Source organism: Cyberlindnera jadinii (genome assembly GCF_001661405.1).
Source record: "Cyberlindnera jadinii NRRL Y-1542 unplaced genomic scaffold CYBJAscaffold_5, whole genome shotgun sequence".
In the NCBI taxonomy this organism is placed as follows: Eukaryota; Fungi; Ascomycota; class Saccharomycetes; order Phaffomycetales; family Wickerhamomycetaceae; genus Williopsis; species Williopsis jadinii.
This window is the reverse complement of record NW_017963656.1, coordinates 461,176-483,776: the sequence shown is the minus strand read 5'-3', so window position 1 is coordinate 483,776 and position 22,601 is coordinate 461,176. Positions and strand designations below refer to the sequence as shown.

At 48.4% G+C, this 22,601-nt stretch overlaps 12 protein-coding genes across 12 annotated transcripts; 8 read left to right on the top strand and 4 right to left on the bottom strand.

The window, feature by feature from the left end:
* Window positions 1-19: 19 nt before the first annotated feature.
* Window positions 20-1,339, top strand: CYBJADRAFT_172755 (uncharacterized protein; the record flags this gene model as incomplete). The annotated part of the gene is made up of 1 exon (XM_020216388.1): window positions 20-1,339. A coding segment is annotated over one exon (1,320 nt), but the record flags the coding sequence as incomplete, so codon positions are not given.
* A 620-nt stretch (window positions 1,340-1,959) lies between these two features.
* On the top strand, window positions 1,960-3,145 carry IPA1 (putative polyadenylation protein). Its single transcript, XM_020214881.1, has one exon. The coding sequence runs from the start codon at window positions 2,013-2,015 to the stop codon at window positions 3,090-3,092; it is 1,080 nt and encodes a 359-aa protein (XP_020071033.1). The 5' UTR covers window positions 1,960-2,012; the 3' UTR covers window positions 3,093-3,145.
* Window positions 3,146-3,443: 298 nt separating this feature from the next.
* Window positions 3,444-7,283, top strand: IML1 (GTPase-activating protein IML1; the record flags this gene model as incomplete). Its single annotated transcript, XM_020212045.1, has 1 exon — window positions 3,444-7,283. A coding segment is annotated over one exon (3,840 nt), but the record flags the coding sequence as incomplete, so codon positions are not given.
* A 111-nt stretch (window positions 7,284-7,394) lies between these two features.
* HOM6 (homoserine dehydrogenase) lies at window positions 7,395-8,477 on the bottom strand (the record flags this gene model as incomplete). The annotated part of the gene is made up of 1 exon (XM_020213673.1): window positions 7,395-8,477. The coding sequence occupies one exon, from the start codon at window positions 8,475-8,477 to the stop codon at window positions 7,395-7,397; it is 1,083 nt and encodes a 360-aa protein (XP_020071031.1).
* Window positions 8,478-8,800: 323 nt separating this feature from the next.
* RPN10 (proteasome regulatory particle base subunit RPN10) lies at window positions 8,801-9,637 on the top strand (the record flags this gene model as incomplete). The annotated part of the gene is made up of 1 exon (XM_020216853.1): window positions 8,801-9,637. One exon carries the CDS (start codon window positions 8,801-8,803, stop codon window positions 9,635-9,637), a length of 837 nt encoding a protein of 278 aa, XP_020071030.1.
* Window positions 9,638-9,665: 28 nt separating this feature from the next.
* CYBJADRAFT_81340 (PLP-dependent aminotransferase family protein) lies at window positions 9,666-11,417 on the bottom strand. The gene has a single exon (XM_020217952.1). It carries the CDS (start codon window positions 11,099-11,101, stop codon window positions 9,695-9,697), a length of 1,407 nt encoding a protein of 468 aa, XP_020071029.1. The 5' UTR covers window positions 11,102-11,417; the 3' UTR covers window positions 9,666-9,694.
* Window positions 11,418-12,039: 622 nt separating this feature from the next.
* On the top strand, window positions 12,040-13,305 carry TUF1 (translation elongation factor Tu; the record flags this gene model as incomplete). Its single annotated transcript, XM_020216852.1, has 1 exon — window positions 12,040-13,305. The coding sequence occupies one exon, from the start codon at window positions 12,040-12,042 to the stop codon at window positions 13,303-13,305; it is 1,266 nt and encodes a 421-aa protein (XP_020071028.1).
* A 262-nt stretch (window positions 13,306-13,567) lies between these two features.
* Window positions 13,568-14,426, top strand: CYBJADRAFT_167383 (uncharacterized protein; the record flags this gene model as incomplete). Its single annotated transcript, XM_020214880.1, has 1 exon — window positions 13,568-14,426. The coding sequence occupies one exon, from the start codon at window positions 13,568-13,570 to the stop codon at window positions 14,270-14,272; it is 705 nt and encodes a 234-aa protein (XP_020071027.1). The 3' UTR covers window positions 14,273-14,426.
* Window positions 13,997-15,807, bottom strand: GAL10 (bifunctional UDP-glucose 4-epimerase/aldose 1-epimerase). Its single transcript, XM_020217951.1, has 2 exons — window positions 15,344-15,807; window positions 13,997-15,266 (listed from the first exon to the last, which is right to left on the bottom strand). The coding sequence occupies exons 1-2, from the start codon at window positions 15,349-15,351 to the stop codon at window positions 14,282-14,284; spliced, it is 993 nt and encodes a 330-aa protein (XP_020071026.1). The 5' UTR covers window positions 15,352-15,807; the 3' UTR covers window positions 13,997-14,281.
* Window positions 15,808-16,264: 457 nt separating this feature from the next.
* Window positions 16,265-18,394, top strand: CYBJADRAFT_177346 (putative metalloendopeptidase; the record flags this gene model as incomplete). Its single annotated transcript, XM_020216851.1, has 3 exons — window positions 16,265-16,495; window positions 16,526-17,779; window positions 17,849-18,394. The coding sequence occupies 3 exons, from the start codon at window positions 16,265-16,267 to the stop codon at window positions 18,392-18,394; spliced, it is 2,031 nt and encodes a 676-aa protein (XP_020071025.1).
* Window positions 18,395-18,482: 88 nt separating this feature from the next.
* On the bottom strand, window positions 18,483-20,833 carry CYBJADRAFT_167380 (6-phosphofructo-2-kinase/fructose-2,6-bisphosphatase). Its single transcript, XM_020214879.1, has one exon. The coding sequence runs from the start codon at window positions 20,746-20,748 to the stop codon at window positions 18,529-18,531; it is 2,220 nt and encodes a 739-aa protein (XP_020071024.1). The 5' UTR covers window positions 20,749-20,833; the 3' UTR covers window positions 18,483-18,528.
* Window positions 20,834-21,148: 315 nt separating this feature from the next.
* On the top strand, window positions 21,149-22,196 carry MAK16 (ribosome biosynthesis protein MAK16; the record flags this gene model as incomplete). The annotated part of the gene is made up of 2 exons (XM_020213672.1): window positions 21,149-21,160; window positions 21,285-22,196. The coding sequence occupies 2 exons, from the start codon at window positions 21,149-21,151 to the stop codon at window positions 22,194-22,196; spliced, it is 924 nt and encodes a 307-aa protein (XP_020071023.1).
* Between the last annotated feature and the right edge of the window lie 405 nt (window positions 22,197-22,601).

Below are 22,601 nucleotides of genomic sequence, written 5' to 3'. Positions count from 1 at the left end.
AGTCACATCTAGCGTAGCTGAGACCACGAATTTGGGAGCTCCAGCTTACGCTGTTAAGTCTGCTGCTAAGTCATCTTCATCTGCCAACACTGAGGGCACTACCACACTTGCTGCTGCTTACACTGTTAGAACCACTGGTTCGTCTCAGGGTACAACTACTCTTGAGAGTGCCTCCACTGTAAGCACAACCAATCTTGGTGCTCCAGCTTACGCTGTTAAGTCTGCTGCGAAGTCATCTTCATCTGTCAACACTGAAGCAACCACTTCTACTAAGGCTACAACCAACTTGGGTTCACCAGCATATGCTGTTAGATCTGCTGCGAAGTCATCCTCATCTGCCAACACTGAGGGCACCACTACTCTTGCTGCTGCATACACTGTGAAGACAACCTCCGCAACTGCAGCAACTTCCACTACCAGCACTGAGCCAGAACTTGTGGGTGTTTTCTCCTCCGGAACACTTAAGTGGAGTTTCGTTATTCCAGGCTACCTTGGTCCATGGGAATCTGTTGAATTAAACTTGGAAGTTGCTGAAGCTGGTTCCTTTGAATACACTGAAGCCACTGCTTACCTCAATGGAGAGGAACTCACAGATGCTAACATCGAGATCACCTCTAGTACAATCACATTTATCTATGGTTCTTCTATTGGTGAATCCGACTCATTAGAGATTAAGTATTCTGCCAGAATTGTTACTGGTGCTTCTTGGACTTCTAACGCACACTTGTCTATCACTTCCGATTCTAAGTTGATGAAGAGAGAGACACTCACATGGGATTTGTCATCCACCATCAAGGTTTCTGACTCAGAATCTTCAGCTGAAGTTGTCGAAGCTGGAAGCACAGAAGTTGCAACTAAGACTGTCGATCCTGAGACTTCAACTGCTGCTGTAACTGTCCAAGAGACTACTACTCTTGCAGCTGATGAGACCACTAAGGTCGTTGCTACTGATGCTGAGACCACTACTCTTGCAGCCGATGAAACTACTGAGACCACTGCTACTCAGACTGAAGCCACAGAGGAGACCACTGTAACTGAATCCTCAGAGGAAACAACAGCAACTGGATCCACTGAGGAGACCACTGCTGAGTCTACTGCTGAGTCTACTGAAGAGGCCACTGCTGAGTCTACTGCTGAGTCCACTGAAGAGGCCACTGCTGAGTCCACTGCTGAGTCCGTTGAGGATTCTACTGCTGAGTCTACTACTGAGTCTACTACTGAGGCCACATCCACTGAAGCCACATCTACAGTTCCAGAGGTTTCGGCCATTGAAGGTGGTGTTGGTAAGGTTTCTGTTCCAACAGTCTTCTGTTTGGTCTTCGGTTTGTTGTTGATTTGATATTCTAAAAAGAAGTGGAGTTATTTGGTTTTGTTGTTTTATTATAAATTATTGTTTTTACTTTTGCATGCTATAAAGAATGGTTCTTTATAACCTTTTTCATATACAAAACTTCTTGTAGGACATTGAGCTTTTAGGCAAGTAGATAACCATGCTGTGGTGGTCCGTCTCCTCTGGTTGGTGGCTATGTGGCTATGTGGTCTAAACATCTACGCCATCGCTCAGACCTTGCATCTAACAAAGAAGTGATCATTGAAGTGACTCTTGTGAGATAGCTTCAACGCTATTAGATACTCAACGTGAGCCTCTCCACCTCTCCAATTGTAACTCTTCTCAGGGAGTATGAAGTCGCCAGTTTCATTAGCTGTTTCTATGAAGCCTCAATGTCATGTAGAAGAACTGTCCATCTCATCCCATACTCATATGTGCCAAGTTACGGTATACATCGTCTCTATTAAGAGTAGTATTGTATAGTAGATTGGGTGTTGAGGTTTTGGGCACGTGATAGCGCACGTGAAATATTTGCTTCACATACATCTCAGCTCCGATAAAAGTATCTTATGCCCGCTTAACTCCATCAACAGTTTCCTCTTCCCTACTCGGGCTCATCGCTTTTTGAAGCCACATCTTGTTGTATTAATCCCACGTTCTGCTCCCCTCAGTGCAGTCTAATATGACGTTATTGTATTATTATGAGGTTCTTGAAAGAATAAGAAGTGTGTCGATAGTGGTTGAGCTTCTAGATGGCTCTTTGAGCTCATGGGATGCCTTCTACGATTCTAAGAGCCATATACTCACAGTGTCGGTTGGAGATGAACAAATCGCCATTGAACTATCCGACGAGATACCAGAGCTAAGTAAGGATGACCTGAGACTGTGTACAAAGCAGAACAAGCAAACGTTGGTGATGAGACTACCGATGGACGGAGCTGGTAAGTTCAACAGGGACTTCAACGAGTTGATGTCTCTCAGCACGCATTATAAGTGGGATGCCAAATTCCTCGCATCAAGCAGTTTCCAACTACACTGCCGTGACTGTGATAGTCCGATCTTAGACTCTGACGATATCTCGTCTCTCAATGAGATGCCTTCCGAACTGTGGGCTGAAATGATGGACTTCTGGCACTGTCATAAACCTCATGATGAGAACGGCCACGGCCATATCGCTCACGACAATACCAAATACACTTCTTTGAAACCAATCAAGAATGGCGTCCTTGTCGGGACGTTCTATCTGGCTTTCAACTCCAATGACAACCTTTTCAAGGTGAGGATGGACCATGGCAGTTGTGTCTGTGCTGAGTGTGGTTCCCCTTTGGGGAACCACGATAACGGTACTGGGCTGGATAAGATCAATAAATGGCGAGTCGTCCTATCAAGGGACAAGGCGAGAGATACCTACCATGTCTACGACTACGTCTACTCCTCCCTGTTGGACAATGTCAACGCCAGTGCTGCAAGAGTGGTTGAATATACCGACGGAACTTCCAGCCTGTTGGTCTGGGTCTTCAACACCAACATATCCTACAAGATCAATGAGCACGCTCCAGAAGAAGGGATGAAGCTCTACTATACAACAGATCCAGAAGACATCGCACGAGAACGTGAAGCTCGTGGTGAATTCGAAGTCATCGATGTCGATTCCACTATCCTGAAGGGCACTGTACACCACCTAGATGATGTGAACAACACGCTTCCTCCGAGCATAAGGAACATGTCAACCTGGAGACTATCACTGCTGCATTGTATATAAACCATCTTCCATACAAGAACCGTCAAATACCGTCAAATTCCTTTAAAGACCGTTGTTCAATGCTGTAGCTTCAAGAGAAGAGGAAATTCCGATGGCACCCGTCGGAATTTTTCCCAGTACTAAAACGGTGAGCTTCCTCTTCACCACAGCGGCAGAGGATGTAAACACAGGGAAGGAAACCTCAACAGAGAGCCGGTGAAGATGAACCAGATGCGTTCGAATGTCCTCACTCTGAGGATCAAAAGGGGCAATAACAGCGAGCTCACGGTGGAAAGCGACTCTTTACCACCGACAAGGAGCCAAACGCTGCGGAAGGAGCCCGTTGTGGAGGACTATGAAGACCATACAGACGAGCCGGTTCAGCTGACGGCATCGCTACACGACGCTCGTGTCTCCAGTGAGACAGTGTGTGTTGACATTGCTCAATTCCCCGGGGCGAAGGAGGGTGATGTTGCTGAGCTGGAAGTGCCCAATAGTAAGAAGAAGCTGTTGTTCACGGTGAAGCCGTTCAACGATGAGCTCTCAAGAAGGTCCAAAACTACACAGCTGTCCTTGATATCGGGCCCCTTGCAGCACATGCTGTCGCTGAGCACCAGACAGCAAGTCACTGTGACATTGAGGGACACTGTTGCTGTTGAGGCAGACCTGGTGGAGTTGATGATTAGGGACGTTCACATGTCGAGGGGAGACATGTGGGTCCTCTCATCCACGCTGGTTGGCTCCTGTGTCTATGCCAATCAGAAGGTGACCTTTGTGGAGTCGATCAGGGCCAATGTCTCAGCTATCTACAGAATGGGCAAGAAGGTGTTCTCCGCGTACATTAGTGAAAACACCAAATTCGTGTTTCGTTCTGAGTCTGCGAGGTTGGTGTTTCTCATCCAAATCACGGAGGAAATGTACCATTTCCAGGAAGATGGTGAGATCATGTTCCACAAGATCGTGAACTCGTTATTCCCAACAATCTTCAAAAGGTGGAGAGACGAGGGCACTCATCATCTCATAACAATTGTCTTTGCAGCCAATTTGGACTATTCAGAGAACAGCTGGACTGAGCTCAAAGAAGGACAAAGACCGACAAATACTCGAGACTTCTACAGAGTTGTTGTTGACCAGGTGAATATCGTCCACTGGAACGAAATCATGATCTCGCTTCGTTATGAATTTGTCAATTTCAGAAAGGATATCATGAGGCATCAGCTCAAAACAGGTGAGAAGCCTTCGCATAGGTTCCTTCCAACGATAAAGTCCGACATACTGAACACAATAAACCTATCAACAACACTCGTTGTTGACAGGTTTAGTGACCCGGATTTGAGACATACAACAACTCATTTCATTGTCATCTCTGCTGGTAACGGACTGTTCGATGTTCAATACGATGATCTCTTAGATACGGGTAAAAGGCTCCTGAACTCTGAGCTCTCCGTTGACATCATATGTCTCGCACAACCACCACTACACGTTTCGCCTCTGTTTAGATATAGAGATAGGATCGGTGCACTCCATCATTGTGTTCCCGGGTGGATTGATGCCTCATATTGGAGTGAAGAACACTCCAGACAACTCCAGTGGCATCCTCGCTGTAAGATCTACGAACTACAAATGATGGGTGTGATGGAGAATGAATTGAGTGCTGTCAGTGTGGAACAATTGAACCTTGATCCTCTGTCTTCCGTATCTGAGATGATGGATGATTACGACAAGGGTGTTTTCAGTGCAGATGTCTCAAGAGAAGCCCACAAACAACTATTGTTCTCAGCAGTGACGCCTCATCGTCCCACGAAGAAGAAGAGCAGTCTATTGTGGAAGGTCTCTACAAACTCCCCTGTGGCTGAAGCTGATGTTACAACAACAGAACCGGTGTTCACGCTTCCTGAAAGTGCTATATCGTCACTGAGACAATTGAGCTCTACCTCTAATGATCGCTCATTCATATCAAGGAAATCTAGTGACGCACAATCAACCACTTCTTCAACATCCACAGGTGTGGTATCTAGGCCTACTGTTTCACGTGCAAAGACTTCAAGATTGCTGGCATCCACAACCCCAACCCAGAGAGAGAAAATCACATCGGTAGACTCTCTCAAGTCTGTCATGTGGACTGAAATCGATAACCCTTCGAAGCAACTATCCAAAGATCAGTTGAAGTCATTGAGTGTTGGTAAATGGCAAGATGTCTTCCCAAAATTGGTCAAGAGAAGGTCTATCAAATGGAGATCACTTTCATCGCCTTCAGAATTGCCAATCACGACACCGTTGTTTCCTACATTGGATGACTTTGAAACAAATTTCTCTTTCCAAACACACAACGTATCTCTGAGTGCTGAACATGAGAGATATATGACCATGTCGGATCTGATGAGAGAAATGATATACTTGAGGCTGATGCTGGGATTCCAGGTGTGTTATGGGCATAACGTGGAGAAAGTGGAAAGCAAGACTCAAACTGAAGGAAGTAGTTCCACATTGCTCAAGTACATAGAGCCAGGACAGAATATCGTGGGTTCGAAAATTGTAATGTCAATGGACGAGGAAATACACCGAATCTCTTGTGATTACGATGGGTACATCACCGTGCAAAGATATACCAGGAAGCACTTAGAAGACTTTTTCATCAATGGTTTCAACAGGGTGATGATCAAAACAAGATATCAAAACAATTTCCATCCTTACGATCCTGATCCTATGGTTGTTAAGCCAAGAACATTCAAGTGGAACCTCTTTGATCAAAGATTGGCAGGCTTTGAAGAAGATGAAGAGGCTGGTAGGTTCAAAAAGTGCCTGAACAGGATCAAATTTGTTCTTCTACCTGCGGACTTACCAAAGAGTACCTATTTAACCTCAAATGACAAACAAGACCAGTTAACACCAGAGGAAACACGTGTTGAAGGTCTTCGTCGTTTGATTACTGCTCTACACCGTGGAACCTTTTCACCCGATGGTCGTTCCAAGAAGTCCCGTAAAGAAGAAATTTTCCCTGAGATCAACTTCTATACCGGTGATCTAATCACATTCCTAAGCGAACAAGGGGATGAAGAGACCGTTAAACTTGGTGGCAGAGATACAACTACGAATAATGAGATTACTAAAAATATCACACTTGATGACCTCTCAAAGATACTTCAGGGTCCTAGTGGAGTGAAACTTATTGATCGTAAGTGGCACTGGAAAGTCCATAAAAAGTGTTTCAGAGGTGTTGAACTTGTCAATTGGCTTTTGGATAACTTTGATGATATCACTACAAGGGATGAGGCAGTTGCGTATGGCAATGAACTGATGCAAGAGGGGCTTTTCGTCCATGTTGAGAACCGTCACAAGTTTTTAGATGGCCACTACTTTTACCGTATTTCTTACGAGAGTAAGGGACCAGACGAAGGTGAAGTGAATCCAAGTAATAGTTCACTTGATTCTAAAAGGACCCCAACCATTCATCCCGAAGCAACTCGCGAAGGCACTGATTCACCTTCTAAGAAGAAGAAGAAAAGATTTGTCCTCAGTCGTTCTTTGAAGTACGACCTTGACCCTTCAAGAATCTCCTATAGAAGAGAAGTCATGACAGTCCACTACGATACTGTTCATAATCCAAACCACTGCTTCCACATTCGACTGGAATGGCTAACAACCACGCCAAAGCTTATTGAAGATACTGTTAATGGCTGGTTAAGGATGTGTGAACGTTATGGTTTAAAACTCGTGGAAACACCATGGGGAGAGCTTCGTGAACTGCCTCACATTAACCCATTCCATTCATTTGTGGAGATCAGACTTGCCATAAATCCATGGGAAGACCCTGAGTTTGCAGACCTTGAGATCTTGAAGAAGCAGAAATTCTACTACCACATCTATCTCCTGGAGCATTCCGGCTTCCTCATGGATAACAGGGCATCCATGTTCTTCATCAACGAGGATGACACGTTAGAAGTGCTCTATTCATGGGGTAAACCAGTCTTCAAATATGCTCAGTACATTCATAAGACTGGAGCGTATATGGCTGAGATCCGGGACGATGGTGATCTTGTGCTTGCACCTAACAACACCCATATCGCACGTGTCAACGTTGGCAACGTTTCATCTCAACAGCAACCTCCAAACTTTGTGCTGGACTCTCAAAAGATCATGCTTGCCTTCAGGGCCACTTGTTTCGATGCCAAACAATTACGAAAGATATTCTTGAAGGCGAAACTGAACTGGGGGACATCTTCAGTTCCACAGACTGCTACAATATTAGCACCTATCAGCGACGATTTGACGATATAGGGAAAGGACTACGACGTATCTCTCTTATTAGACAACTGTGTAGATCTATTTGGCAATTCTTTGAGCAATCTTGATGGCATCGGCAAGGACACCAGCAGCAGTGACCTCAGCACCAGCACCTGCACCCTGGACGATCAATGGGTTCTGGTAACGTTCAGTCTTGATGGAGATGACGTTGTCAGAGCCCTTCAACGAAGCAAATGGATGGGAGTAGTCGTACTTCTCGATACCAACAGACACCTCATTCTTTTGCATATCCACTTTACCGACGAATCTAAGCACCTTGTTCTCAGCAGCAGCCTCGTCTTTCAACTTCTGGATCTCATTGTCATAGTTTGGCAACTTCTCCATGAACTCAGCAGCGGATTGGACAGACTCCAAGTCCTTTGGAATGAGAGATTGAACAGGGAAGGAGGTTGGGGACTCGACCAAAGCACCTGAGAGTCTTGCAAGGATGGTGACTTTTCTAGCAACGTCCAACCCGTTCAAATCGTCTCTTGGATCAGGCTCGGTGTAGCCGAGGGACTTTGCCACTGAAACGATGTCGGAGAAGTTGACGTCCTTTGTCTCTGGAGAGGAGTACTCGTTGAAGATGTATGACAGCGTACCTGAGAAGATACCTTCAATCTTTTCAACCTTGTCACCGGTGATGACCAGGTCGTTGACGGTACCAATGATTGGCAAACCAGCACCGACGGTGGCCTCATGGTACACCAACCCACCGTTGTTCTCAGAGGCCTGGAACAGCTCGTTCCAGGACTTCAAATCAGAGGAGAAAGCCTTCTTATTTGGAGTAGCGATGGAGATACCGTTGGAGACAAACTTTGTGTAGGAGGAGGCGATGGTGGCATCAGAGGTGTTATCCACCAAGATGGTTGGCAGCGGAGACTTCTTCAAGAAATCCACCAGCTCATCCATCGACAGGTTCTTCTGTGCCGACTCGTCCGTCAGCTCCTTCCAATTGGTCAAGTCAATTGGCGAGTAGTCAGCTGAAATCACAGAGTTCGTGACTCTTGCAATGAGGATAACGTTGTAGGTAATCTGAGACTTGAGTGCTCTCAATTGGTTGAGGAAGGCAGAGCCGACAACACCGGTTCCGATGACGGCAACGTTCACAGCTTTCACCATCTTTGTTCTTTGTCTTGGGAAGATAGACAGGGATCCAACAAGCGAGAGAGAAGGAGAAAGGGTCAACGTTGGAAGACGTGAATGGTTTCAAGGCGTTGCGTCGAGGTGAAAAAAAAGTCCCAAAGGGGTAACCGTCGCGGTTGCCTCTTTAGGCAATATTCCGCAGATCCCGTTTCCGGAAATATTCGCGACGGGCGCGAAAAACAAAACCACAAACCCACAAAAATCATCAACAACAAAAAAACATCAACAAAGGGCGCTGTTTTGCCACCAACATTTGGCGAGATCAAAGGCAGCGGCTACGCAATTACACACTTTTCACGATGGTTTTAGAGGCGACGATGGTTGTTGTGGACAACTCTGAGTTCACACGGAACGGAGATTACCCTATGAACCGCTATGAGGCCCAGCTGGACGCGGTTGAGCTGCTGTTCCAGGCAAAGACGAACGCCAACAGGGAGAACACCGTTGGGGTGATCTGCTATGGAGGCGACGGGCCTCATGTTATCTCCACGCTCACAGCGGACTACGGCAGTATCCTCAGTGGCATCCACAGCACGAAGATCCAGGGCAAGTTGCACTTTTCCACCGGGATCCAGGTTGCCGCCTTGGCTCTGAAGCACCGCCAGAACAAGGTGCAACACCAGAGGATCGTGGCGTTTGTGGGCAGTCCAATTGAGGAGAGCGAGAAGGAGCTGGAGAAGCTTGCGAAGAAGATGAAGAAGAACAACGTTGCTGTTGATTTCATCAATTTCGGTGAGGATGCGTTGAACACTGCGAAGCTTGAGAAGTTCATCTCCACGGTGAACTCCCACGACAATAGCCATCTGCTCACTGTGCCTGAGGACGATGGAAGATTACTCTATGAAGCTGTTGGGAGCTCGTCGATTGTACGTGGTGAGGCCGATATGGCTGCTGGTGCTGCCATGGGTGGCTCAGGGAACGATTTCGACTTTGGAGGTGATGCAGACATGGATCCAGACCTTGCCCTGGCCTTGCGTCTTTCTCTGGAAGAAGAGCAGGCGAGACAGGCCAGAGAACAACAACAGCAACAGCAGCAGCAACAGCAAATGGAAACCATAGAAGAGAATAACGACAGCACTAATGGAGGCAACAGTAATAACGATGACGGAGACACGCATATGGGTGACGCAAAGTAAGAAATTAACAAGAGAATAGTACAAAGAAGGGAATAGATTGAATATGAATACCATGTATTAGACCCAAATCTCATTGACGGCTTTGGCGAACCTTTCTATACCTAACTCTAAAGTCTGGACGTCTGTTGCAGCGTAAGTTCCTCTGAAGAAGATCTCAGTACTATGCTTACCATCTATATCAACCATTTCAAACCAGGAACCGGGAACAAGACAAGAATCGTGCTTGATTGCGCTTTCAAACAAGGCATTTTCCAATTGAAGTGGATCCTCTGAATACTTTGTCTTGAACTCTTTATGCCTTGTGCAGTCAAATCTAATTGTAAAGAACATACCTGCAATCGGCACAACAACGTTGGCACTCTTTGGTAGGAATTTGTTGCATGCCTTTATAGTCATATCCCTCTTGAAGGAATACTCATGTCTCAGTGCCTTGAGCCAATCCAGGTAACCCGATTGTCCCCAACGTGACAGCGTTCCATACACGATGGCATTGGTGAACCCAGAGGGAGTTTGGATACTCACTTCGAATTGTCTTTGCAATCTTTCAATGATTGGGCGTTGGCCAACTATCCAGGCCAATCTAACACCTGGTGCTAGCACCTTTGAGAACGAGTCCAGTCTGATGACAATACCCTCTGTGTCCATTGACAAGAAGGATGGGACCAAAGATTTGAGGAAGTGTTCGTCAGTCTCATTCTTGAACGTCTTAGCACCTGCTGACTCCTCTGAATAAGGGTCCAATTGGAGGAAATAGTACGGTTCATCCTCAACGATAATGATTTGATATTCCACTGCGATCTCATAGATCCTTTGTCTTCTCTCCTTTGATAAGGAAGAACCAGTTGGGTTTTGACCAGTTGGAACCAAATACATCAATTTTGGTAACGCACCAGTCCAATTGGAGAGCTTCTTCTCTAAGATCTCAGGGACAATACCAAAGTCATCCATAACAATGGGGGACATCTTGATGCCTAGTGGTTTGGCAGTTTCCACAGCACTGGCAAAGACGTACTGTTCCACAAGGATCGTATCACCTGGATCACACAGTGTTCTCAACAATGCGTCCCAGCCATGGGTACTGCCGACCGTTGTGATGATGTCATAATCTTCATATGGCACTCTGTGGACCAGATCCGTGTGCTCACGGATAAAGGCTAAGATCTGTTCAGGACCCTTGGACGCACCATACTGTAACGAGCTGCCCAGGGGTATATCGTGTTCGCTCGGGCCATAGCCAACGGTGAAGTCGAGTGCGTTCTCCTGCGTCTGCTCACCAACGATACCTCCTTCGAACGGTGCGTGTCTCGTGGACACGGAGATTGAGTCCCAGGCAAAGTACTTTGGCAGAGGTAGCCCACCAGCCAGGTAAGCCATCTGTGGGGTTCTATGCTTGAGCACAGCTTTGAGCTTCGAGGGCTCCCTTCTCTTTGCCTCCTTAGACAGGTGCGAAGTAAGGTCGATCATCCTGGATGCCTGTGGTGTATTCTAGTGAGGCTCTGAGTTGAAACGTGGTTGCTGAAGAGGCTCAAGACATATATATATAGCTATCTCAAGAACGAGACAAAGACTGGAAAAATGACTCATGGGCTACGAATTACAGCACGCAGATATACAAAGAGGTGCATTCCCATTGGCTCTCCGGGCGATAAGGGAAGTTTCCACGCGAGATCAATACACGGAGCTCCAGATTCGAGTCATCGAGGCATGTTAATCTGCGATGCGAGGGCTACGAGTGTGGCTTAGAGCCGTTGCTCGGGTGGCGGTATGTGCTGCTTCTCCTCCACCAGTGCTGCGGTGTGCGGGTGTGGAATGTGGAATGTGGTGTGCGGGTGTACGGGTATCTGGTGTGCGGGTGTACAGACCCACTCCTTCCGGGGATTGTATGCTTCGAGAGAGTGCTTCCAACACAACAGTTTGCCTCATCGGTATACGTCGTTGGCCATATCAGCGTGGCCTGAGTGGCCTGAGTGGCCTGAGTGTATTCACTGCTCGTGACCGGTGATTTCAGCCACGGCTCTTGGTGCTAACACGTACATCCATTCCACACCGCAATTCTCCACACAGCAGCCATAATACACCGCATAAACCCTCCCAAGATGCAATTCCCATCACCAGCCACCTCACACCAACGACAACACCACAGACAACACTACAAACCAGGCACCAGGGCTACTGAACCGCTTCCATTCCACCCAGCATTCATTCATCTCCTACGCCGGAATACCACCTCAGCCAATCACATCGCCGGCGTGGCCGTACCAAAACCACACCCACCTTCCACGACGCGGCCGTGCTCGAGGCCTCGGACTCTGGTGAAAAATCTTTCGATTCAAACTTGCTCAAAGCTCCCTGCTGAACTCCTTCTGGAACTCCTGGAACGCCGCTAGAAGTTGATAAGGAACATGCTCTTCCAGAACTTTACCCGTTTGGCGACTCGTGTTGCCGTCCGTGCACCAAAGCTGGTTCGCTTTGCTGGCTTCGAACGTACCAAACCTCACTTGAACATTGGTACCATTGGCCACGTCGATCACGGTAAGACCACCCTTACTGCCGCCATCACCAAGTGCCTTGCTGAGAAGGGAGGTGCCTCGTTCTTGGACTACAGTGCCATCGACAAGGCGCCAGAGGAGAGAGCAAGAGGTATCACCATCTCCACTGCGCACGTTGAGTATGAAACTGCCAACAGACACTACTCGCACGTTGACTGTCCAGGTCACGCTGATTACATCAAGAACATGATTACCGGTGCTGCGCAGATGGACGGTGCTATCATTGTCGTTGCAGCCACTGACGGTCAGATGCCACAGACCAGAGAACACTTGTTGCTTGCCAGACAAGTTGGTGTCCAGCACATTGTTGTCTTCGTCAACAAGGTTGACACCATCGACGACCCTGAGATGCTTGAGCTTGTTGAGATGGAGATGAGAGAGTTGCTTACTTCGTATGGATTTGACGGTGATAACACCCCAGTTATCATGGGTTCTGCTTTGTGTGCTTTGGAAGGCCGTGAGCCAGAGATTGGTGCTAAGGCCATTGACAAGTTGATGGAGGCCATTGATGAGTACATCCCAACTCCTCAAAGAGACCTGGAAAAGCCATTCTTGATGGGTGTTGAAGACGTGTTCTCGATCTCTGGTAGAGGTACCGTTGTCACGGGCCGTGTTGAGCGTGGTAACTTGAAGAAAGGTGATGAAATTGAACTTGTTGGCTACAACAAGAACCCAATCAAGACCACCGTCACCGGTATCGAGATGTTCAAGAAGGAGTTGGAATCTGCCATGGCTGGTGACAACTGTGGTATCTTGTTGCGTGGTATCAAGAGAGATGACGTCAAGAGAGGTATGGTTGCTGCTAAGCCAGGCTCCGTCTCTGCACACACCAAGTTCCTCGCTTCCTTGTACATCTTGACGAAGGAGGAAGGTGGTCGTCACAGTGCCTTTGCTGAGAACTACAGACCACAGATGTTCATCAGAACCGGAGATGTCACCACCATCTTGACATGGCCAGAAGAGCACGCTGACCACTCTCAGCAGATCCTCCCAGGTGACAACGTTGAGATGGTGTGTACCTTGGTTCATCCAACTGCTGTTGAGGTTGGTCAGAGATTCAACATCAGAGAAGGTGGCAGAACCGTCGGTACCGGTTTGGTGACCAGAATCATTGAGTAAACACCTCAACAATGACATCTGGCGATTTTGAGTATGGGCTATTCTCTTTATATACTTGTACATATCTCTATCTATATCTTCTTTGTATAGTGTGAACACCACTTTGCACGTAGTGAGTCGATGCCTTCTAGGTGTCGATGTTGATGCAACGAGCACAGTGGCTTTACCGGAATTGATGCATATTGGGAGAAAGCAACCAAGACGTGAACACTTTGGACTAACATCAACACAGCCGGACAAAGCGGACAGAGAGCCAGAGACGATGATACAGTCGATGCTACAGACACTGGCGAAGACTCCACGGCCGGAGCCTGACGACTCGGACTACGATGTGCTAGCGGAGGCCAGCATCTCTCAGCACATTGTGTCTCGAAGAAACGGCCTTGCATCAGTGCCCAGCACACCATTGAGGGCCCATACGGAGAGGGCCAGCGTGTTGCACAGTTCAGGCAGGAAGGGCGTGAAGCACCAGGTCGAGGCTGATAGGGGCGAGATGGAGGAATTGATCGACGTGAAGCAGGTTGTTGAAGCGTTGGAGAGTCTGAGGTCTCTGATACGGGAGCCAAGTGCCGTTGATGGTCCGCAGTTCATGGATGTTTATGTCTCTCATACACAGCAGCTGGTGAGCGCAATGCGATTGAACGCCGTGGAGGCTAAGGTGAGGGAGGAGGACAAGGACAAGGACAAGCGGGTGGGCAGAGGCCAGCTGGAGGAGGTGTCTGGGATCTTGGAGAGGAAGAACAGAGGCGAAGTGATGCTGGGGATCGTTATCGTAAGCATCAGGATTATAAGGCTACTCATCGAGATCACTACACCTTGGCTGAAGAGCCTACAGACATTTCTGATAAGAGTCACGGAGAACGAAACAGTTGGACTAATAACGGAGAAACTGGCAGAGCTGGTGCTGGTGGTGCTAGCAGTGGCTCTGAACATCCTCAAGATGGTTCAGAGGTGGACTAGGCAATGATGCGTATCCTCATTGTGATGTATACCATCTCCACAGGTCCTTGAAAGATTGGTCCAGTGAAACACACGGTTGCCAGTCCAATTGAGCTTTCGCCTTTGTTATATCAGAGATCAGCACGTCCACGTCACCTTCTCTTTTCCCTGCCTCTCTGTATGGCACATGGACGCCGGTTGAGGCCTTGAACAGTTCCAGTATCTCCTTAACCGATAACCCCTGACCACTTCCTAGGTTCCAAGACTCAAACACATTGGCCTGTCTATGATATTCCAAGTACTGTATAACCAACATACATGCCCTAGCAACGTCCAAAACAGAAACGTAGTCTCGTATGCCGTCGTAGACGGTCATCTCTTTGCCTTCTTTCAGGCTCTTCAAGACCATTGGCATCAGGTTCTTTGACTGCTCGCCTAGTAGCCCAGAAGGATGAACACCAACAGGGTTGAAATACCTCAACATACCAATGTTGACTGTTGGATATGAATTGGCAAATTCCCTGAGAATGGCTTCAACCTTCAGCTTTGTAGCACCGTATGGAGTAGTTGGTATACACTTGATTGACTCCGATATGGGGCTCTGCGCAGCACCATACACAGCAGCAGAGCTGGCAAACACCAGCGTCTCAATCTGTCTAAACCTCCTGATTTGATCTAGCAGGTTCACGGTTGCCTTCACGTTATGGTCATAGTACAGCTCCGGCTCAGCAAGAGAGTCACTCACGCTCTTCAGGCCAGCAAAGTGAAGCACCCTGGTGATCTGCCTCTTGTTATGGCCATCATTGTGGAACTCGTCAAAGAATTTGGCCAATTGTTCAGCGTCTGTCAAATCCACGTGGTAGAAGTCCACAGGCTCGTCTCTAACCAGTGCGTTGATGCCCTTCAGCGTGTCAATATTGGAGTTTGAGCAGTTGTCCACGATCACAACTCGGCCTTCTATAAGGGGAATGGTATGTGACGCAATGTATCCTAAACCACCCGTGACAAGGGTATAGTTGATGCTTTTGGTGCGAGGGGAGGCTGTTAGTATACGATGGACGTTATGGTAGGTATCGAAGGCTTTGAGTTCATTCCATACATTGTCATAGGGTTAAAATGTCTTCACAAGTCGTCTTGTCTGGACACAGTGTTATTAGGGGGATAATGACAGGAGAAGTGGCCTTAAGCTGCTGTATTTTTAACGGGGAACCTGCGCAGCCTTTAATATCACACTCTCTATGCACACAGCTCTCAGCAAGTGAAGGACAAGGGGGTCTGAAGAGCTATATATGCGTACAGAGAAGGAGAGAGAGAGGGAGAAAGCAAAAAACAGCATGTAGGTGCTGCTTCTCGCTATTGTCTCACACCAGGGGAGACCGAGATCGCAGGGAATGCACCCTCGGTGATCCAATTGGGCCTTGTGCTGTACCATCCATGCGCGTGCTTATGCACTGTTTATAGATAAACAAGCGTTGAAGTTACGCTGGTTTCTGACTAATTGAAAGGTCATTTTTCCCACCACCAAAAATGCACAGCTTCAGCGTGATTCGTTGCAGTTTATTCCCCGTTCGTTTAGACCAATTGGCCAGCGTTAGTTGCTACGGAAGAGATGCTAATAGACAGTGCCCTTGGAACGTTAAGGACGCTGCAGTGCCTATATCAAGCACACGTGTTGATGTATGGTCATCCACTTTTGGCCACACACCCCGTGAGGGAGCGAGAGCAGCACCCGCTCTTGCTACGGAGCCAATTGGCTCCACCAATTGATGGTCCCTGTTGAAGTTCTTTAACTATAGCGTTGCCGTCGCCTCAACGTACGAGCAGCTTATCCGGTGATGGAGTTAGCCGGCGATACACGAATATACCGGCGATACCTGATCGGGAAACTTACCCAATCGGGACGTATTTCCGAACCCGCCAGCTGGCCGAGAATGGGGAGCAATTCCGGCTTACCATGAGACGTATACACATGTCATGTGTCCATTGTTCGATCAATTGGTGGTGATACGAGCTACCGACAATGTCACTCACCATCTTCAACGTCAAGCACGGCGAGACCGTGCACACTCCCCTGTTCATTGTTCATGGACAGTGCGCAGACGGTGTCCAATCAGGCATCGTTTCAGTACAGAGCAAGACGAACAGTTATCCACCCTTATTCTACGAAGTGAACGGAGGGTTCTTCAAGGCTCCGGTCCATCTGAACAGAGGCTCAAACGAGCTGATCTTCATGCATTCCCAGGGAAGAGTGGTGAATGGCTATCCACAGTACTCTGACCAGAACACCCGAGGAGGAGGTGTTGCGATGACGATCAATTATGACCCGTTACCGAACAAGCCCGTCCATCTCTGTCTGCTGGTAGCCAAGGACTCACCTGGCTACTTCGATACCACCAGTGAGAAGGGCAGAGAAGAAGGCAACGGTATTGACCTGGCAGTTAAAAAGCTGAGAGTAGGTGCAAGACTGATGCAGGCATTCACCAATGAGCAGATGCTGAGGGCTGGGTTTGGACAAAGAACGTTCAACTTTGCAGAGGAAGAGGCCAATGACACACTGTTTGAGCAGGAACAAGGCCGTGTCTCCCGACCAACTGTTAAGATCCACGTGATTAGATCAAAGAAGACTTTGGCAGAGCTGAGAGATCCGAACTTGGCTCAACAGAACTCCAAGGGAACCAACACTGGTGGACTGTTTGGAATCGCCATGGATGAGCTGAAACACTATGGCCCACTGGCAAACGAACAGAGACCTTTCCAGGCTGCAGTGATGTTCTTGGATACTCACTGGGATACCAAATTGAGGTTGATCTTGACACATGCTGCGCTAGGTGGTGGTGATGGGGAGTTAAAGCTGGCGATCTTTGGCTCTCATGGCCTGTACTCATGGCCTTCCTCTCTGGAGAAGGTGGTTCCAGCGTTCCAGGACGACAGGAAGAGTAACATCAATGAAGTGGCCAATGACTGTAACGAGTGTGGGACGTACTGGGAATGCTTCAACATCACCTTTGGTGCTTTCCTCCACGAGATTGGACACCTGCTGGGCTGTCCTCATCAAGTCAATGGTGTGATGCTCAGGGACTACGTCCGCATCAACAGATCATTTGCTTCCCGTGAGACGTACTGTATGAGAACCAAGTCAAACGGAATGTCACCTCTTCTGCCTAAGGATGAATGTGGATGGAACAGACTGGACCTCCTGAGATTCCTACACCATCCATCGTTCCGTTTGCCGTCAGATTCCCAGGATCCAACTTTTGGCCTACCACAGCAAGGTGGTGGACCTGTCATCCTACCACTTGGTAATGGCCAGGCAACCATCAAGTCGCCAACTGGAATCTATGCCGTGGAGGTCATCAAAGACGACCTTGCCCGTGGTTATCTAGAATTCTCACCTCGTTCGCTAGGAGGCCAAGGTGCTCAGAATGAAATCCACGTCACCTCACAGCAGCTGAAGAACTTGCTGCCTAGAGACAAACAGAACGGCGATTACGACGTTAGAGTCTTAACAGCAGGTGGTGAAGCGTTCCAGAAGGATGTTGAACATATGCTCACAAGCAATACCAATGCCTTGAATGTTGATATTGGTGATGGAAAAGGCCAAAAGACAGCAATCAAATCAGCACCGATGGGTCAGCTGGACCGTGGTAACAAATTCGAGCCTGTGTTCTTCAACCCTCATAGGGTTGTCAACGTTAGAGTGTACTGGGGTGGAGCCGTTGACGGTATTCGTATTGACCTTGGAAAGGAACAGGATCAACCACAGGCAGGCTCACCACCACCAGTGCCTCAGAGAGATTACAAGAGCTCCTTCAACAAGCTGGTTTCAGGGTTAAAGGACATGGCTGTCAACAGACAACCAGCCTATCAAGCTGCAGAATCCTCTGTGCTTGCTGGCAACGTGACCAACAACTATACTGATTTCCCATTACAGCAGGGAGAAACCATAGCAGAGCTACGTTTTAGATCAGGTGCGTGGATCGATGCTGTCCAGATCGTCACTTCCACGGGGAGAAGCTCTCAGATGTTTGGAAGAGCAGATGGAGGCAGTGCCAATGCCTTGAGTCCGCCTCAAGGATATCAAATCATCGGTCTCTATGGTTCTCTGGATCGCTGGCTAGGATCCTTGGGTGTTATCTATGCACCAGCATAGTCTGCTATATCCTGCCACACCCCTGTTGTCTTATGAACTGAGGTACGTGTTAGTTTGTTATGATATAAAACATAAAATAAATATAATTGTATGGTTTAAAGCGAACATCACGGTAGAAGAGACAAAACCAGTAATCATCTCGACTCAGAAGCCTTCAATTTGGATAACTTTTCACTCAGCTTATACGCTTCAAGGTGTGCAACTTGTTGCTGTTGGCTAGAAGCAGGGACTCTGTCCGGGATAGGACCTCTATCAGGGATCGGAACCCGCTCAGAAATACCCCTTGCCTTCTTGAGCGATTCAGAGTGGCTTAGTGATCTTATAGAACTAACCAGAGGGGAGCCAGATGAGCTGGAATGAGAACCGAGTCGTGGTGGGGCAGTAGGCACCACAGAGTACTTACGCTCACGGAAGGCAACACCGACTTCTTTGACTCTCTTCTTGTGCATCTGGTCTTCTGAAACTTTATAGAACCAGTCCTTTTGTTCGTCATACTCGTACATGGACCATTCCACACCATATGGCTTTGGTTCCAGTAGGTAGATGCAATGAAGTGGTATGTCCAAAGAGGTGATTGCATCTCTGTTGAGGTTCATGAAATAGCCAAGCAGGACACGGGCAACGACACGATGGGTTATAAGAAGAACATGGTCAGTGGTACGCTCCACCTCGTTAATAACCGGTCTAACCCTATTGATAACATCCATGTACGATTCACCACCGATACCCGGGTACCTGTATCTCAGCTTATCCTTGATACGAGCGTTGTACTCCTGTGGATACTTGTTCTGGATTTCTTCATAGGTCATTCCTTCACAGGTACCGGCACACAGCTCGTTCAACATTCTAATCTCTCTGATATCGAACTGATCCTCTGGGAAGTGGTCTGCAGTCTGAATAGCTCTCATGAGCATACTTGACCAGACGTTGAACTCCGGTTCCGCTGGCATGGAATCAAACTCTCCCTTGGAAATCATCTCGGTGTATCTCTTAACTTGATCCTGTCTAAACCTGACACGTTCGTGCTGGATGAATTTGGCCAGAGCCTTGGAGAATCTCTCACCACGAGGAGTTAGAGGCGCATCACCACCGATACGTCCCTTAACATTATCGACACTTTCACCGTGTCTTGTAATCCAGATCTGGCGCTCGCTCAAGTTGAAGTTCAAAAGGTAGTAAATCGCCTGGGATGCCAGAAACCCTTGTATGTTATACGCCACCACTTTCTTGCCAACATCGATCATCTTGATGTATTGTAAGTCCTCATCATCCTCTAACGTCTCGTACGCCTTTTCGTAGTTGTGCAGTCTTTCCGTGAAGTCCTTGAGTGCCAATGCCGGGTCCATGTCTTTATAGTCAGGACCACTCAGCTTGAGATGGACGTTTCTCTGGATGATCACAGGGTCAGAGCATATACTCTCGAGGAAAAGCACTTTGATCAGCGAGCTCCTCTCACGTATCTTGTTCAACACACGTTTCCGTCTCTTCTTGGTGCTATTCGTAGCGTCAAAGATCCCCACGGAGCCCTTTCCCTCCAAGACAAAGTCCAGCAGCGAGTCCAAGGTATCCATGGCCCACTTGTCTCTGATCTTGGTGCTCTCTTCATTCTCAGGGTTGAAGAACGCAGCATCATGCTCAGTTCCATGGTGTGCTTGCGCGTTATCGCCCTCAGTTAAGGGCTCCTTCGCAGGACCAAAGCTCTGTCCAACATGTGGATCCTTTCTTCTGGTGTTACCAACGTTGAACACGCGGCACTCGTGTTGCAACCAGTTCAGGTAGCGCGTGAGTTTGTTGGTGATGTACGACTTACCACGAGCTGGCAAACCAACCATCACAATCACCAACTTCGACGCCGCCTCGTTCTCAGCGTACTGCTGTTGCAGTTGAACGCTTGATATCGACTTTGTCACACCTGGCAGGTTGATGGCAGTTCCACGTCTCTTGGGCAGCCTCAGAACAGGCGGCGGATGGCTATGGCTGGCCTCACAGGAGTAAACAGCTCCTTCCGCCAGCAGCGGTGACTCTTCAATGGCCTTTGTTGACACACCACCTGGTGTCGTTGGTTGCAACTCTGGCGAGTTCTCCATGGAAACGTCCTCAGAGTTGTCGTGAGATACCGACGGCGAGGTGCTGGTGGACCCAGCAGGGGTGTCCGACAGCGGCCTCTTGTTGAAATCCGGCATTCTCAAGTGGATGGTGTCGTCAGTGCCTGTTCTACCCTTCACAGTGGCAGCAGCATCGCCAGCAGCAGCATCGCCAGCATGGGCCGCCACGCTTGTGTGCGATGCCATTGGGCTCAGATCGTCCTCTGAGCTCGAGGCAATCGCATACTCCATCGACAAACTGTCACTCATCTCGGTAAATCTGTTGTGATTGGCTGTGTTGGGCGTGTTTTCGTTGTGTATTCTTCAAGTTGAAGTAGGCGGTGATCCCCTTTTGCTCCCTCTGTTGACACATAAAAACCACCACGCAGTGGCACACAGAGAGCGGCGGCGGCAGCCGCCAGCTGATTGTTTTCGCGGTGGTTTACAGCGGGCGCCGATTGCGTTACGTAGTGGTTACGTAATGATTACATAAGCAGGGCGGTTAAAAGGCCGGGTAACGGTGAAGATGAGGTGCTGCGCGTACCGTCCAAATTGGGAAATTCCTTAAAATTTTTTTTCACTTTTTTCTTTTTTCCCCTTCTCAACTCTGGTTTCCGTCTCTTATCACTCGATTCATAGAGATATCCAGTGGTAGTACCAATCATAAGCAATGTCTGACGAAGTATGTTAATACAGGAAGCGTCTTTGGCAAGGAGCGTCTGGAAGGAGCGCCTGGAAAGCGCTCCTTGGGAAAGACTTCTAGGGAAAGACTCTCCGTGAAGGACTCTTACTAACACAACGCACAGATCATATGGCAGGTGATCAACCAACAATTTTGTTCTTTCAAGCTCAAAACCACCAAGGGCCAGAACTTCTGTAGAAACGAATACAACGTGAGTGGGTTGTGCTCGCGTCAATCTTGTCCGCTGGCGAATGCGAAGTACGCCACCGTTAAAAACGTGGATGGGAAACTCTACCTGTACATGAAGACCGCAGAGAGGGCCCACACCCCGGCAAAGCTGTGGGAAAGAATCAAGCTGTCAAAGAACTATACAAAGGCATTGGAGCAGGTTGACCAACATTTGCTCTACTGGAACAAATTCTTGATCCACAAGTGCAAGCAGAGATTAACCAGACTCACACAGGTGGCCATAACAGAGCGTCGTATGGCACTGAGGGAGGATGAGAGACACTACGTTGGTGTGGCACCAAAGGTGAAGAGAAGAGAGGAGAATAGAGAGAGAAAGGCGCTCGCAGCGGCCAAGATTGAAAAGGCCATCGAGAAGGAGTTGCTCGAGAGACTGAAGTCCGGCGCGTATGGCGATAAACCATTGAACGTTGACGAAAAGATCTGGAAGAAGGTGTTAGGCCACGTTGAGGAAGAGGAGGGAGTCGAACAGGAGGACGAAGAGGAGGAGGACTACGACAGCGAACTGGAAGAGGAGGACGACAGCGACGTCGGGGAGATCGAGTACGTCGAGGACGATGGCGACGACGACGAGCTCGTCGATGTCGAGGACCTCGAGAGATGGCTGGACGGATCAGACGGCGACGATGACAACGACGTCTCCACGGACAGCACTGACTCAAGCGACGAGGAGGACAACTACAAGAAGCGCAAGAGACAGGCCAAGGAAGCAAGGGCGAAGAAGAGACGCGCAAGGGTCGAGGTGGAGTACGAAGAAGAGCCACAGCATATAAACACAGTCTCTGTATAGAATCCACGCTCCTCCCTGGGCCTGTATATATTACAAATATATAAGAATAGCGTATCATTTAGCACTGAGACGAATTGTAGGTTTAGAAGCGGTACGCCCACGACAGCACCGTAGGCTTAGAAAGCGGTACGCCCACGACAGCACCGTAGGCTTAGAAAGCGGTACGCCCACGACAGCCGCCAGACACAACAGCCCGTCCCACACAGCCCAAACGGACGAAAAGCCGCCTACAAAGAAACATCAACAAAGAGGAGGAAGAGCACACGGACACCTGGCGCTTCGCTTCATACACAGAGCGGTTAACTCAGTACACGGACAATGGCACAGGGAAAGAAGCAGGGAGAGGATCCGTTCGAGGAAACGAACAATAACACGCTGTTTGATGTGGATTTGCTCGATGATTCC

Coding starts and splice junctions, on each gene's coding strand:
- IPA1 (XM_020214881.1), top strand. CDS start 2,013: ATGACGTTATTGTATTATTATGAGGTTCTTGAAAGAATAAGAAGTGTG.
- CYBJADRAFT_81340 (XM_020217952.1), bottom strand. CDS start 11,101: ATGATCGACCTTACTTCGCACCTGTCTAAGGAGGCAAAGAGAAGGGAG.
- CYBJADRAFT_167380 (XM_020214879.1), bottom strand. CDS start 20,748: ATGAGTGACAGTTTGTCGATGGAGTATGCGATTGCCTCGAGCTCAGAG.